At 54.9% G+C, this 15,516-nt stretch overlaps 1 protein-coding gene and 1 long non-coding RNA gene across 6 annotated transcripts; one reads left to right on the top strand and one right to left on the bottom strand.

The window, feature by feature from the left end:
• Positions 1-111: 111 nt before the first annotated feature.
• Positions 112-5,416, bottom strand: LOC148757804 (uncharacterized). The gene is made up of 3 exons (XR_016021775.1): positions 5,176-5,416; positions 807-1,029; positions 112-233 (listed from the first exon to the last, which is right to left on the bottom strand). It is a non-coding gene; the product is annotated as an uncharacterized LOC148757804 (long non-coding RNA).
• Positions 5,417-6,191: 775 nt separating this feature from the next.
• CERS2 (ceramide synthase 2) lies at positions 6,192-15,338 on the top strand. Of its 5 annotated transcripts, none has more exons than XM_074319126.2 (12): positions 6,514-6,829; positions 7,423-7,493; positions 11,562-11,735; positions 12,154-12,271; positions 12,469-12,587; positions 12,808-12,865; positions 12,966-13,016; positions 13,231-13,323; positions 13,505-13,633; positions 13,784-13,890; positions 14,002-14,155; positions 14,344-15,338. In XM_074319126.2, exons 3-12 carry the CDS (start codon positions 11,563-11,565, stop codon positions 14,476-14,478), a joined length of 1,137 nt encoding a protein of 378 aa, XP_074175227.1. In that variant the 5' UTR covers positions 6,514-6,829; positions 7,423-7,493; position 11,562; the 3' UTR covers positions 14,479-15,338. The 5 variants fall into 5 exon arrangements, with proteins under 5 accessions (XP_088655722.1, XP_074175228.1, XP_074175227.1 ...); XM_074319125.2 differs by having other exon boundaries at positions 7,419-7,493; XM_088799596.1 differs by lacking the exons at positions 6,514-6,829; positions 7,423-7,493 and adding an exon at positions 6,192-6,209.
• The last annotated feature ends 178 nt before the right edge of the window (positions 15,339-15,516 follow it).

Below are 15,516 nucleotides of genomic sequence, written 5' to 3'. Positions count from 1 at the left end.
GGTACCGGGTCCCACAAGCAAACACCTCCCTAGGGAGCATCTCCTCAGCCCACGCGTGAGAACCACACTCAGCCTCTCAGGAGCTCCACTGGCACACAGGAGGCTTTGTGCGCTGCTTTCCCAGCGGGACCCGCTCGGACCATAGAAACCCAGTCTCTACATCCAGCTTCTGACCTGGCTCTATCTCCGGCTCCCTGGGGGGCAGGTCAGACAGGCTCCAGGCTGATCTCAGGCTGATAGAGAAAAACCTGTTGGGGCACATACCGGCCATGCACCCCAGCTTGCACCCCAGAGGGGGTCCCAGCGCAGACACTCCCTGACAACTGCCTTATTAGAGCCAGCATGCTGCGTGGGGAGGGCCAGGGGACTGTGTACATCAGTGAGGAATAAGGGCACAGATATTTGGCGGTGGGAGCAGATCAGCAGAGTCAAGAGAAAAAAATGCACAGGGTGTTCCCTGTGGGCTGAAGCACCGCGCTCCCGAAAGGCAACAGGGAGACGCGGAAGGCTCCCTGGGTCCCTGTTCCTTGGAGTCCTTCAGTTGCCTTTTGGCTGCCAGGACTGTTTTAGCAGCTGGGCTTGGTGCTGTCGGGGCACAGGGCAGCAGGTGAACAGTCCTGAGGGGCCGCAGGGGCCCCTGAACAGGCAGCTACTGGAACCTGACAGCCGGCTCCCTAGGGTCTGGGAGCAGTCCCCTCCTGCCTCCCTAGAGCAGTCAGGTGGGGGCTGGGCACAGAAGCTTAGGGGGTTGTCTCCAATCCTGTGCCAGGGTCCCAACCCAGGAAGGCCCTCACTGGTTTTCTTACATGACGAGGGACCTGCAGCTCTTCCACAAAACAGACCAGGGCTAAGGAGATGCCAGGAAGGGATCTCCATGGGCCAATCCCTGTCCATCACTTTTCTCCTGTGAAAATGGGAAACACACACTGGTGTCCGCTGGAGAAATGCGGGTCCAGTCCCCAACTCTGTTACTTGTTACCTTCTGTAACCACAGCGAGTCACTTCAGGTCTCCGTCTCTGTTTCTTTACCTGAAAAAAAAAAGAGAATGTTGGGAGAGGTTGGGGGTGGTGGTGGGGGGACAGTATCCTGGGGCACCTGAGGCTAAGTTTCCTGGGTGGGATTAAATGAGGTAATATATGTGATAACATCTGACAGGGAAAGGCGCCTTGGAAATTAGGGTTGCCAGATTTAGTAAATAAAATTACAAGACACCCAGTTAAATTAGAATTTCAGACAAATAACAAATAATTTATTGGTATTAAGTATGACCCAAATATGTCATGGGATATACTTATGCTAACAAATTATTTGTTGACCTGAAATTGTCATTTAACTGAGCTTCCTGTATTTTACCTGGCAACCTGAAAAACGAGTCTTAGTTTCAGAATAGTTAAAGCAGAAATTCTAGAGCCAGACTCCTTAGACTCAGAATCCTGGTCTGCTGTGGGAACGTGGCAACTACCTTACCCTTTCTGTGCTCAGTTTTCTCATTGTCAAAACGGAGATAATAACAGTGTTAATATTTTAGGCTTATTGGGAGAATCAAATACATTAATACATGTAAAACAGTTTAGGAGCGTGACAGGCACAGAGTGGTAAGTACACGTGTCAAAATGTTAACTAATATGTAATAATAAATATTGCTATGTTATTGTACAATGATAACTTATTAACTTGTTTCCCTAGGAAGTCCAATCTCGGCTCTTTTGCAACATCTTTCCTGCCATTCCCCAATATGGCCACAAGAGGGCATCAGTAGCCACCGAGAGCCGAGAGCCCCCTCGTGGCCACCTGAAGTTTGGAGGCTCTGGTTCCACACAGATCTCAAAGCCCTGTTCTTTCCATCGTGGGGAAGAGCAGTCTCCTGAAGACCTCAGGTTCCTAGAGAGACTCGGTGGGCAGGCAGGATCAGGAGAAGAGCCTTGGGTAGACATCTACTCAAGGGACCCCTGTGAGACAGGCAGGAGACTTCCTGGGCTGGGTTACTGCAGTACAGTGGCTCCACAGCCAGGGTCCCCATGCCTTCTGCTTTCTGTACCGGTCAGTCTCTTCTGGGCACAGGCCCCAAGTAGGCTTAGCAGGGAATGGAGGGGGAGAGAGGGCTCTTTTTTCCCAGTCCCAGCCTTTGCAAGGGACTCCTGGCTGACCTCAAGGCCGAACTCCAAATCTGGAGAATCTGGAGAAGGCAGGCAGAACCCCAGTCACGTGGCCCAAGCGTAGTGCCAGTTGCCTAGGGGTGTGGGGAGGTGTGTGACACATTTACAGTTGCCCCACTGAAACTTGGTCGGATCTCACTTCTTTTGTCCCTCGGTTTGCTTTTGTTCAACTCCAGAGCATGACTGTTTACAGGTTTACCAATCACTTCCTCCCCCTCTGCTCTACATTTTAGAATTTCAGAGTTGGAGGAGAGCTTAGAGACCATCTGGTCTCCTACCCCCTCTTACTGACTCAAGGAGGCTGAGTGAGTTCCCAAGGCCATGGTGCTGGAACCAGAATCCAGGTCTCCTAATTTCTTCTCAGTGTTTTCTTCATCACTCAGAGCAGGGCATGGCTGAGTTGGGGTCCAAGTTCTGAGAAACGCGTGGTTAGGTGACTCCATCGTGGGCACACACACCCACCTAGTTGGTGTCGCCTACTGTATACCTGGGCTATATGGGCTAGCCTACTGCTCCTGGGCTACAAGCCTGTACAGCATGTTACTGTACTAAATACTACAGGCAACTGTAACACAATGGTATTTGTGCATCTAAACATCTCTAGACATAGAAAAGGCACAGTGAAAATATGGTATGAAAGATAAACAATTCAAACCTGTATAGGCCACTCACCACGCATGGAGCTTGCAGGACTGGAAATTGCTGTGGGTGAGTCAGTGAGTGAGTGACCGTGAAGGCCTAGGACATAGTGTAACTACCGTAGACGATAAATTCTGTACACTTAGGCTACACTGCATTTATTTAAACGTTTTTCTTTCTTCAATAACCTTAGCTTACTATAACCTTAGCTTACTGTGTTTTACTTTATAAACTTAAACATTTTGTAAACTTTTTGACTCTTTTGCAACAACACTTAGCTTAAAACACACATTGTATAACTGTACAAAAACATTTTCTTCCTTTATAACTTTATTCTATAAGCTTTTTTCTATTAAAAAAAATGGGCCTCCACCTACACAGGGTCTGTGTCATCAGTATATCACTGTTTTCCACATCTTGTCCCATGGGAAGGCCTTCAGGAGCAATAACATGGAGCTGTGTCATCTACGACAACAATGCCTTCTTCTGGAAACTTCTTCTGGAAACACCTTCTACATCACCTGCCTGAGGCTCCTCATGGGGAGGCAGCTCTCTTCAAAAACAAGTCCACAGTGGTTAGCTTGGTTTCTTTTTTTCATCGTAGATTTGCTTGTAAGCAGATGTTAAAACAAACAAACACAATAAAAAACAGGCCAAAATGGAGTCACTTTTGCTAAGCCATGGTACCAAACCAAAATTTAATAACTAATCTAATTGCAGTTTCAGCCTTCCCAGGAGGGGAATTTTAAATCATTCAGTCTGGAATTTCCTGATCAACTTTAGTGGGGTAATCTGCCTGAGAAGACCCCCTGCCTCTCCCTAAAGGAAAGTCCTTGCCTGAAATAATCCACTTTTTTAACTTCTTAGTCCAGCCCTCTTTCTGCCTATAAAAACCTTCCATTTTGTACAAAACCTCGGAGCTTCCTTCTAGTAGTTTGGTGGGAGGCTGCTGGATTCATGAAAGGCTTAATAAAGCCAATTAGATCTTTAAATTTACTCAGCTGAATTTTGTTCTTTCACACAGAAAATGCACCATAAACATTCCTCTCTATTAATGAAAACCTTTCAGTGTTGGGGACTCCATGTTTTCAAACTTTTTAAGGAGCTTGTGAAAAGCTCCTGCGAAATCCTTCACTGTGAATATTTTGGGGGTTCTTTTTCTTCTGCAGTTTCCTTTTCTCTTGCCTCTTGCGTTCCTGTTCCAGTTCCAACAACTCATTAGTCAACTCAGGAACCTTCTCTAAGGAGCTTGGATCATCCTCTTCCACACCCAGATTAAAGTTGTTTGCTGTCTCAACCAAGGCCTTGTTGATTTTTGCAAGCTTTGCGCTCCTACGATTTTAAGACTGCTGTGAAGTCACTAGGCAATTGGAAACTTTTAGCTCCATTATAATCTTATGGGACCACTTTTGTGTTTGTGGACCCTTGACCAAAACGTCCTCATGCGCTGTGTGACCGTACTTTGCCTTGCATGATTTCAGAGTATACAGACATTCCTCCTGGCTATTTTTTCTCTTGTAAGGAAACTTTTTCCCCCCTGAACTCCTGGCACCTGAATCCCTCTGCTCAGGTCCTAGCCAGCCAAGCTCTACTCCTTTACCCAAATAGGCTTCTATGTTGCAAGAGGCAGCCTTACCTGGGTAGACCCACTTCCCATAGTGAGGGTTTATGTCTTTGCCCACCCGGAAGCCCGCTCAGATACCTAAATCCCAGGCTGAAGGCCTCAGGGACACCTCACCAGCCCGTATAGAGGAAGTGAGGCAGCAGTGGGGCACTATGGGTGTGGCTATGCCAGCCCGGGGCCATGGGGGATGGGTCACAAGGGCGGTGGTCAAAATCTCCTGATCCAGCCGAGGCTGCACACTGTGTGTGTGTGTGTGTCCTAATTATGTTGACAGAACTGGTAGCCTCTTTCTAATAGTGCCTGAGGCCAGGTTTCCTCTTCTCCATCCTCCTCCTTTGTCTCCTGGGGGAGGGTTACACCCTCTTATCTTTATTTCTCAGGCCTTGGTAATCTAACTTCTGCCCCAAAACTTCCCCTCACCCCTGCTATCAGTTAACAATGTTAACTGGTCTCCAGTCCTCCGAGGAATCATTTAAAACATCTGGTGATGGGGGGGAGGGCTGGGGCAGCCGGTTGGCTCCGTGGTTAGAGCGCAGCGCTCATAACACCAAGGTGGCCGGTTCGATTCCCACATGGGTCAGTGACCTGCGCCCTCCACAACTAAGGAAGAAAAGAACCAAAAAAAACACCATTTGGTGGGGACCTTGGGAAAACTTGGCAACAGGAAAACTGCTTAAGAAGGTTCAGACTCTAAAGAAGGGGCGTCAAGTAGGACAGAGATGTGGGGAGGAGTTAGAGAGGGACCCAAAGGTTACCTGGGGTCCAATGAGGACATACTGGAACCCTGCTGGAAACGGGTGAACGGAGGAGGAATCTTGGGAGGCGCGCTAGAAAGGTAGAGGGAACTTTGGAACTGGAAGGCTGAAAGAGGAGAGTTACAACATTTGCTAAGAAGGAAGGAGTTCAGCGTGTGGCAAAGGAAAACAGGGCTAGAGGGGTTGCTAGGAACTGAAAAATTTGGCAGGTCTGAGGATGAAAAAGGCTGGAGTCCACTGGCCTGGTGGGGGGGTGGGGGAGAGAGACTGGGTCAGGGGGTGGGCCTTCCCATTGCAAAGAGCAAAAGAACAAACAGGTTAGAAATCCGTCCGCCTCTGCCTCTCAACCTCTCCAGAAAAAGCCTTAGGTGAGGGCCAAGCTCTCAAACTAGTTTACTAGGGGGTCGCAGTCCATCCTAAAAGAACTGTCAGAGCACCTGAACTTGACCAGGTGAACCATGGAACAAGCTACTGTCAGAGGTTCTGAGACAGTATAAAAACGCCCACATTTCATCAAGGTAAAAAATTAAGTTACCTCTACATGGAGTAATTATAGCTCTCTCTCTAAACAAACCCTCAAACATATCTTAGCCACACAGTGTCCACACTAGGAGCCAAGGACAGTTTTCTAGGATAAACATGTTGCATCTTCCTGAAACACCAATTTTACCAGACTAAAGGAAAAACATTTTTAAAAGATGAATTTGAACACGGATGTAGATTGAAAACTCGAATGCACTGTACAAAAGTTGGGGTTTGGCTCTTTCAGAGTCTGCCAGGAGGATATGTGTCCCGCTGAGGATAAGTTGGGGGGAAACTTTGTGGGTTTTATGGCGGCGGCGGCGGGGTGGGGACACCTAGGGGTCGCGGGCTCCGCGCTGGGAACCGCAGTGGAATCACAAGGGCCCGCTGCCTGGGTCGGCCCTGGAGGGGCGCTTGGCCTGGGCGCGTTGCACTCGAGCAGGACGCCCCCGGGCTGCGCCCGCCCGGAAGCCGGGGCGCCCTCCTGTCTCCACTGCCCCGTGGGGCTGGAGGTGGGAAGTGTGGCGATCGGCGGGGCAGAGGGAATGGGGGCAGCTGCCAGGCTGCGGTCGCGGACAGAAGTTGGGGGCGGGCTGGGTGGGGCAGGGGCCCGGCCCCTCCGCGCGGGGGATCGCAGGCACCTCGCGGGTCTGAGGGCTCCATCGCACCCCTAACGGAGAGACAGAGAGGCTGGGGGAGCTCGCACTATCGCCCCTCGTCGGGGGATTCTCCCCGGGGCGGTGATGCAGTAGGCGCCGCCCGAGGGCTCGGGGTCCCCGGAACGGGAGGCGGAGGCGGGGAGCGGGGGCTGGGAGCGGCTGCCGGGCAGAGGCCTCGGCCCGCGTCCGCCCTCCCCTCCCCTCTCGCCGCCGGGCCGCAGGCCCACGCCCAGTCTCCCGGCTCCGGGGTGGCTCGCGGCCTTTCTTTCCCGGGCTGGGCTCGGCCTCGGCTCGGCTGGGCTCGGCGGGCGGCGGGAGGAGGAGGAAGGAGGGAGGGAGCGGGCAGGCGGGCGGGCGGAAGGGGGAGGAGAGGAGCGGGCCGAGCCAGTCCGGTGGGGCCCGGAGCTCGGACGAGAAGGGAGACGGAGCAGCGGCCCCCGGCCCGGCCAGCTCCGCGACGCCGCTGCCGCCGAGTGAGTGGGGACCCCGGCCCGGGCGCCCAGGGCACTGCCCGCAGGGTTGGGGCGGGCAGCGGCCGCGGAGAAGTTGGGAGAACCGGGGGCTGCCTCGACGCAGCTCCTTGGAGAGGCCCGGCTGGGGAGGGCGCGGGGGCCGAGAGGGGAGAAGGCACCGGGTCGCGGACCGGGGCGGCCGGGCGGGGCGGCCGTGCGCTCGGGGCCTCTGCGGGCGCGCTCATGGCGGCGGGCCTGGGGGAGGGCGGGCCGGGCGCCTGGCGGGAGCGGCCGGCCCCCAGCGCCGCCCGCGGGCCGGCGAGTCGGGCACCTCGGCGTTCCCGGGCGCGCCGAGAGGCCCTCCTGGGCAACAGGTTGGGGTCGGGAGGTGGGGGCCCTGGGACACGGGGATGTGGCGGAGGGCCCGAGCCACAGGCGCCCCTTTGTGGGGCAGTAGCAAGGCTTGGTGACCATTTGCGCGAGAGCCCCCAGCGTAGCAGGGGCCCGCAGCGTTACCCCTGGCCTGGACGGGTCCGTGGCCGGAGAGGGAGGGGAGAGGAGGGTCTTGCTTCTTTCTCTTCTGACCGGCGTACTGTGCCCACTCCCGGAGGGAGGTCGGAGCGTCCATGTGCTTAACGGGAAACAGGAAGGAGTGCCTCTGAGAGTCTGCCCCGGCCCCCCAAGGGTAAGGCTCCTAAACCGTTATGGGGTGTGTGCCCCCCAAGGGTAAGGCTCCTAAACCGTTATGGGGTGTGTGTGGCAGGGGCGGGGGGGACGGGGAGCTGCTGGTGAAACTGGTTTGCTGTGCCACAGCTTGTGAATTACTGGCCCCGAGGCTCTCTGGCAAGTAGGTTAATTGCAGGTGTGATGCCTGACTCTGTGGTCTGAGCTTGGGGGTTTCTCCCTCACCCCAAGCCAGGCTCCTGGCATCCAAACCTGGTCCCAGTCACCCGAGTTACCAGGCCAACAGTCAGGGGATTCTGAGGACCGTGAGGTGTGGAGGGAGCCCCTCTCCCCAGAGAATCGAATCAGGGACGGCCTCCAGCAGGCCGTCACTCCCACATCTGTATTGGAGGAGTCACTGTCCCGGTCCGAAGGTCCCGGGCCTGAAGGTGGGTGGTGACTGAGCTGGTGATGAGGCGCCTAGGGGTTAGGGAGCTGTCTGCAGCCTCGTCGTCCCTAGGGGCCTGGCCCTCATCATCCAGTGACCTGCACAGGCACTGTTCTAAAGAGAGTTCCTGGTGTCCCAGGGTACCCCACAATCCACTCCCTTTACTGGGGTCTCTGAGCAGCTTTCCCTCTGGGACAAAGGGCCTCTTTCCGCTGTCACTGGCCATGGGCTGGCCGGTCCTTTCATGCGCCCTTCAGCCCTTCCCCCCATCTTCAACCTGCCAGCCTCTGTTGACCCCTGGGTGCTGTAGTCTCATGCAGTATTTGGGTGTGTTGGGGTCCCTGGTGGGGCAGCGCAGACAAGCGAGATTTGGGGGCACAGACGGCAGCCTGGAGCCGTGACGCCGCCCCTTCTTGGCCTCATCCGTCGCTCACAACCTTTTAGTTCATGGCCTGCTGCTGTTGCTGCCTGAACAGTTTTCAACGAGGAAGACTATTCAGGTCGTCTCCCACTTCTTTTTTGTGGTTCCTCAGGCTTCAGTGGAAGCCGGGAGCCTGTGGGACGGTCTCTGTCACCCTCTCCTCCGTTGCTTATCCTGTTATAGTTTCCTCAGTTATGCCACCAACCTCTGAGAGCCAGAGGGACTGTTTCTTACCACACGGAATCTGTGAGATCCCTTTCTCACAGACGCACACTTCTGCCCTCCCTGCCCTCTGGGTCTCCAAGTCCCCCTGGGGACCCTCTGCCCCTTTTCATTCACCTGGGAGGGGTCAGTCAAAGTTGGGGCTAAGGGTGTGGATTGGGCTGAGCTGAGCTCAAGTTCCTGGTAATCCAATGCCATGAATCCCTGCTCTGCTGGCCCCTCTCCAGCCTGCGCCTCCGAAAGTGGCGTCTGTGTTTCTGAGGAGGTGTGAGTGTGTGTGTGTGTGTGTGTGTGCATGGGCGTGTCAGAATCTGAGACACACACACCTATTGTCTCCTTGTGTGTGCGTGGGGGGGGGGTGGGGGAGTAAATCTGTGCGTGGAAACTTATCTGTAGGTGTGTGTGCCCTGAGGTTCAGGGGACTGGTGTCTCTGTCCCCGTTACACGGCCCCCTTTTTTTGCCCCAGCCTTTTGTTTATGGGACCCCTTGCTTGGCTTGGTGTGCGGGTGCCAAGAAGCCGCCAGCGCCGCCCCTGGGAGCAGACCCGTTGGTTCGGTGAGGGTGTGTAAGTGAGCCGGGTGGGAGCCCCTGCTTTCCCTTCCCCCCATGTTGACTTTGAAGTCCCGACCTCCTGGATCGACCTCCTGGAACGGGTGCCTCTCCCTGCTGGGCCAGGCTGGGTGTGGGGGTGGGGTGGGGATGAGATAGGGCTCATCTGCTAATGGAAGGCTGTGGTCACAGAAAGCCTGAGACCCAGGTGCAGGAGCCCCCATTACTCTGCACTTCTGAATGCCTGACACTATGCTCTGTCCTCACAGCTCACACCCGCCTTCCACTCCCTGCGTGGAGCGGGAAGGAGACAGGTGCTGTCGTGTCCTAGGTTCAGATAGACCACGATCCGGGCACCTGCCCTTGACCACTGCCACCTCTGCCTACCTCCCGAGCCCCTCACTTTCTTTGTTGGAATAGGAAGGGCATCAGACATTCCTGGGCCCCAAAGGCCAGGGGGACCCCAGTCAGTGCCCTTAATCTTTAATCCTCAAAATGTCCCTGTCTGACCAGGGTGGGGATGGGGCCAACGCCAAGGCCTGTCTGTGCCCTTGGCTTTAGATCTCCCCGGAGGGCAAACGGCTCCAAGAGCCATAGCTGTCAGGTGACTGGGTCAGGTATACTCCCCACCTCCAGTCAGGCCAAGCACGACGGTGGGAAGGGACAGCCAGGGGCCACCACATGGCGTCTGCCCTGTCCCTTCTCTATTACATTTTCTACCACTTTTCTCTAGGAAAAATGTGTGTGTGCGTGTGCGCGGTTGTGTGGGGAAAGTTACACTGTGGATAATTATGTTTAATTTTGTTCAGTTCAAAAGGCTTCCATCTCTTTAACTAATTAAATATTTATTCTGGCTAAGGTAGAGGGGGAAGGGGCAGTGCCCTCAGGAGCTGAGGCCTGGAATGTGTGTGTGTGTGTGTGTGTGTGGTGTTGGGGGGAAGGTGGAGCTGAAGCTCCTTTGTTAGTGCTGACCTCTGATTTCATCCAAGAGAGCAGTGACCAGGAGTTGGGACAAGAGGGTAAAGTCCTTGAGCTGGAATACTGACCCGTGACAGGCTGAGAGGGATTTCGCAAGTGCTTCTGTGGCGGAGCTGTGGGAGGAGGGATGAGAGGCCCAGCCCAGCTGTGATCTATCTGATGAGCCTTCTGCCAGGGGCAGCCACTGGTCTCCAGTTCACAGTGGGGAACAAGCTCCCCACTCTCTTTCCTCCCTGGCGGGGGTAGGGGGGCACGACCACCTTTCCTCTGAGTCAGCTTTGGTCCCAAGGCCAGCCTGGACACCACCATCTCTCCTGTCTCCTGGGAGGGTGAGGGAGAGGGAGCCTGGAAATTACCGTCCTTGTCCCCCTGCTGGCGTTCACTGCTGAGTCCCAGGACTGCCAGGTGTGCTGGTTCCAGCATCACTGACTCTTGGGACCATCTTGCTTCTTTTCTGGGCTCCAAGCAACTGCTGGCTCCCTGTGAACCACAGACCATTTCCCCCCTCATTCAATGTCCAAGTGGTCACTACCCCTCGTGGATCCTTTCTCTCTCAGTGGAGAAAGGCGGAGGCGAGGAAAGCAGCAGCTCTTCCTGAGCTGAGGGTATTTGTGCAGCTGTCCCCCTGCAGACTAGTATTTTATTTTCCAGGGGAGCCTTAACAAGCAGTAGCTCCTGGTTCTGCCAGATGCGTTGGTCTGCTGTTTCGATTTCCTGTCCCCCAGTCTCTGACTTTGTGTAGCACGTTGTCTACTTAGGGCTCTTCTGCCTTATGTGTAGGCGTTGGGTGGCTTGTCATGGGTGTTAATCTTGTGTGCAAAAGTTTGCTGTCCACTGACTGTCGTAGAGCTCAGCCTCATCTGGGGACATAATTTTACTTTATTCTAGCCTTTTAATTTTCCCTAGGGATTTGCTGCCTAGATGGCTTCTAGGGAAGGGAAAAGGGAGGGCTTGCCCCAGCCCGGCAATACGTTTGTTTTCTTTTGTAATTAAATTTATTGTGGTGACATTGGTTAATACCTGCAATCTGTTTTTGAGCTTCCCCGGCTGGGAAGTTTGCAGTTGTCGCTTGGCTGAGGGGCTGGAGGGGGTGGCTGGAGAGTGGGGGAAAGGGAGGGTGCCTCGGGCCAGATCCTGCCTGTCCCCCATGCTGGGATCGCAGAATGACAGGCGACCTGAGGTTCTTTCATTCTAGGGCATCCAGCCTTCTGGGCCGGGGGGAGGGGTGGTGGTGGTGGTGGTGTCAGCATCACCTGTAGTTACAGTCAATAGTAAATGTTAGAACTAGAAAAACGCCATCTTACAGACGAGGAAACTGATTTGGGCAAGGCCACGTGACCAGGACCGGAGCCCAGGGCTTGAGTCTCTGCCCCCTGCTCCTTTTGTTACACCATGAAAACTATCATCTCTCTCTGTCCCCCCATGGCGACCCCCGCTGATGCCTTCTCCGTTCCCCCACCTCCTCACTCAGGATGCTCCAGACCTTGTATGATTACTTCTGGTGGGAACGGCTGTGGCTGCCTGTGAACTTAACCTGGGCTGACCTAGAAGACCGAGATGGACGTGTCTACGCCAAAGCCTCAGACCTCTACATCACACTACCCTTGGCCTTGCTCTTCCTCATCATTCGATACTTCTTTGAGCTGTGAGCATACCAGCCTCCCCCATGCCCTCCCTGGCTGCCGGCCACACCGTTTCCTGCACTTCAAGTGTCTCTTGCCTTTTAAGTGGTCCTGGACCCTGCTGTTCTGGCCACCCAGGTCCCTGCCTACTGTGTCCCCCACTGAAGGCAGCATTGTCTTCCTGAGGACTCGGCACCCCCATACCCTTTCTGTCAATGCTTGTTTGTTCTCACCCTCCACCCGCCTGGTCACTCGTGAACACAGGCGGCTTTGTCAGCGATGGGTAGACCAAAGAAGCCGGAGAAGGGGTTGCTGGGAAACTGAGGCCCAGGATGAAGTTGCCTGAGCTTGCAGTCCTTTCCCTCTCCCAGCTTAGGGGCTACCAAGAGACCGCGGTGCTTCCAGAGAGCCAGACACTTCTCACTCATGTTCCTTCCCCAGTTACGTGGCCACACCCCTGGCTGCCCTCCTGAATGTCAAGGAGAAAACTCGGCTGCGGGCAGCTCCCAATCCCACCTTGGAGCACTTCTACCTGACCAACGGCAAGCATCCCAAACAGGTATGAACTGCAGCCCCTCTCCGGGCTTTGCTGAGTTCTGGTGGAGAAGGGAGGAGAGGGGAGGGGAAGGGAGGAGAGGAGAGGGTGGGTGGGAAGGTGGTGGTGCTGACTTAGGTTGCTACAGGGGGAGGGTGGGAGGGTGGGGGATGGCTGCTGAGTTCTGAAGTGCCCTGTGATGGCTTCTTCGCGACACCCAGGTGGAGGTAGAGCTGTTGTCCCGGCAGAGTGGGCTCTCTGGCCGCCAGGTGGAACGCTGGTTCCGCCGCCGCCGCAACCAGGACCGGCCCAGTCTCCTCAAGAAGTTCCGAGAGGCCAGGTGGGGCTGCTGGGGTATGCGGAGCTGGGTGGCAGAGGAAGGTCTTGTGTGTCTTACTGGGAGGGGTGGGGGCAACAGCTGCATGCAGGGTGAGGTCTCACCCAGGTGAGATGATTGGGTCCCTCCTATGTTCCCAGAAGATCTCTGGAGGACTTGGGGGCGGGAGGCTTGTGCCCTCCTCCCACCCCACTCTTCTAGCCATTTCCGCTTCCTCTTCCAGCTGGAGATTCACATTTTACCTGGTTGCTTTCATTGCCGGCATGGCTGTCATTGTGGATGTGAGTGGGGATTTCTGGGCCGTGGGAGTCAGTCCTCTGGCAAGGCGTGGGGACGCCATAGAATGTGGGTCCGTCTGTTAACCTCTTGCCATCTCTGCAGAAACCCTGGTTCTATGACATGAAGAAAGTTTGGGAGGGCTACCCCATACAGGTATGGAGTCCTGATTTCCTTATATGGGGGTGACGAAGAGAATCAGAGTAGGGTGGGCTGGGACACATGTACCCCTGTGAAGAGGTGACCCCTGAACACATGGCAGAAGGGACTGGTGTCACAGCGCTAAACGTAACCTCAGGGGCCAAGGGGCTGGGTCTGGAGGGGGGAGACCGAGGCTCTGGGGCCCCTACCTCTCTCTCCTCCCTTCCAGACCACCATCCCGTCCCAGTACTGGTACTACATGATCGAACTTTCTTTCTACTGGTCCCTGCTCTTCAGCATTGCCTCTGATGTCAAACGAAAGGTGGGTCCAGGGGCCGCGCCATGAAGCCTAGAAGCCGACGTGGAGTTCTGTGATGAACAGCCTCCCCTCCGGTTTCTGGGTGCTTTGGATGGAGCTGTGGGCAATGGGGAACTGAAAGTGAGCGGGAGGAACGGGGAATAGCGGGGGCTGAGGTCCGGAACAAGCTGCCTCTTTCCTGCAGGACTTCAAGGAGCAGATCATCCACCACGTGGCCACCATCATCCTCATCAGCTTCTCCTGGTTTGCCAACTACATCCGAGCGGGGACCCTCATCATGGCTCTGCACGACTCCTCTGACTACCTGCTGGAGGTCAGCAAACCCAGAGGCCCCAGGCCAGGCTCTCTGGACCCTCTGTAGGGTGGGGGCAGGGCAGAGAGCCGGTGCGGGGACCGGGTTGTACGCGTGAATGTGAATGGGGGAGCCAGGGGCCCGTGATGACGGCCGGGGCTCCCCATGCAGTCAGCCAAGATGTTCAACTACGCGGGATGGAAAAACACCTGCAACAACATCTTCATCGTCTTCGCCATCGTCTTCATCATCACCCGCCTGGTCATCCTGCCCTTCTGGTGAGTAGGAGGCTGGACCACACCCCGCGTCCCGCCTGCCTCCCCGCCGTTGTCCTCCATCCTGGCCTCCCCCTGCGGGGTTTACAGCTCTGCCCTGCTTCCTGTTCCCAGGATCCTGCACTGCACCGTGGTGTACCCACTGGAGCTCTACCCTGCTTTCTTTGGCTATTACTTCTTCAATTCCATGATGGGAGTGCTCCAGACGCTGCATATCTTCTGGGCCTACCTCATTTTGCGGATGGCTCACAAGTTCATAACTGGAAAGGTGAAGGCTCGGTCCCCACTTTGTAGGCCCTACTACGCTTAAGTCTAGCTGCTGCCCAAACCCCTTCCTCTACGGGAAGCAGCCTCTGAGAAGCTGCGGTGGGGCCTGGCTGTAGCTGGAACAAGCCCGCACACAGGCCACCCTTCGGGCTCGGAGGACATGGAATAACCCTGCTTATCCTTTTACAGCAGGTAGAAGATGAACGCAGTGACCGGGAAGAAACGGAGAGCTCTGAGGGGGAGGAGGCAGCGGCTGGGGGAGCAAAGAGCCGGCCCCTAGCCAACGGCCACCCCATCCTCAACAACCATCGTAAGAATGACTGAACCGTTGTCCCAGCAGCCCCTCAGATTAATGCGTAAAGCCAAGGAGCTACCCCACCCTCCCCACAGGGTCACTTTAAGCTCTGGAGAGAAAGGCGAAAGCCAGAGAAGAGTTCTCTGTGCCCCCACCCCTGCTAGTCACCCAGTTGCCTTTAAACCAAATCCTAACCAGCCTATCCCCAGGTCTCTACCTGGAGAAGCTGGTTATGTCCTTCGTCGGGGGTGGGGGGGGGAACGGCCTCATTTCCCAAGTTGTCCTTCCTATTGCTTTCAGGACCCTTCCTCAACTCTGGGGGTGGGGGCTGCAACTCACATTCCGTAGCCTTCAGAGGCTGGCCGTTTGCCTTTGCCTCCCTGACCTCCAGAGCCAGGGGCGTGCCTTACTGTCCCATCTGTGGGCCTCATTCTGCCAAAGTTGGACCAGGGCTCATCTTTCTAAGCTCCCTAACTTGGACCAGAAACCAAAGCTGAGACTTTAACTGTTTCTCTCCTAAGATGCAAATGAATTGAGTGTAGGAGGGTACACATGACCCTTACCCTACCTCTGCCAAAAAGTGGGGGCCATACTGGGGACTGCTCAGTCTCTGGTACTACTTCTCTGCCAGCTGTCCCTGTAGTCACAGGTCCAGGATCTTACTGCCTCCTTTTTCTGGCCTCTCCCCCTAGGCTAGCTGGTTTGAAGTAGAATGGCAACTAGTTCTGATTTTTTTTTTATTTATTAAACATTTGGGGTTTTGGTTTTAAAGCCAGAATTACAGCTAGCACCTGGCATTTTAGCAGAGGGACCACTTCAGACCAAAATGTACTGTTAATGGTTTTTTTAATTAAAATATATTAAAGATTAAGTAAAACATGGCAACAAATGTCTGAGACTATTGGGAATTGAGAAGGGGGAATCAACTAAATAAAGTAAGGTCGTCTTCCTCATGGTTACATAACAATTCCGGTTTCAAATTTCACGGGGCAAATAAGAAAAAGCAAAGGTAGAGAAGGTTCGAGACTAATGACAGCTGCCCATTGGGAAGGACGGGGGCGAACAGA

This window comes from Rhinolophus sinicus, chromosome 7, assembly GCF_057876585.1.
Source record: "Rhinolophus sinicus isolate RSI-liver-muscle chromosome 7, RSI-T2T, whole genome shotgun sequence".
In the NCBI taxonomy this organism is placed as follows: Eukaryota; Metazoa; Chordata; class Mammalia; order Chiroptera; family Rhinolophidae; genus Rhinolophus; species Rhinolophus sinicus.
The sequence above is the reverse complement of the archived record's forward strand: the minus strand, read 5'-3'. Positions and strand labels throughout refer to the sequence as shown.

What these genes read in the sequence shown, in the direction of transcription:
- CERS2 (XM_088799596.1), top strand. Translation starts at nt 11,563, where the DNA reads ATGCTCCAGACCTTGTATGATTACTTCTGGTGGGAACGGCTGTGGCTG. An exon ending in AAGAAGTTCCGAGAGGCCAG is followed by an intron (nt 12,588 to 12,807) that starts GTGGGGCTGCTG and finishes TTCCTCTTCCAG; the next exon opens with CTGGAGATTCACATTTTACC. An exon ending in GCATGGCTGTCATTGTGGAT is followed by an intron (nt 12,866 to 12,965) that starts GTGAGTGGGGAT and finishes CCATCTCTGCAG; the next exon opens with AAACCCTGGTTCTATGACAT.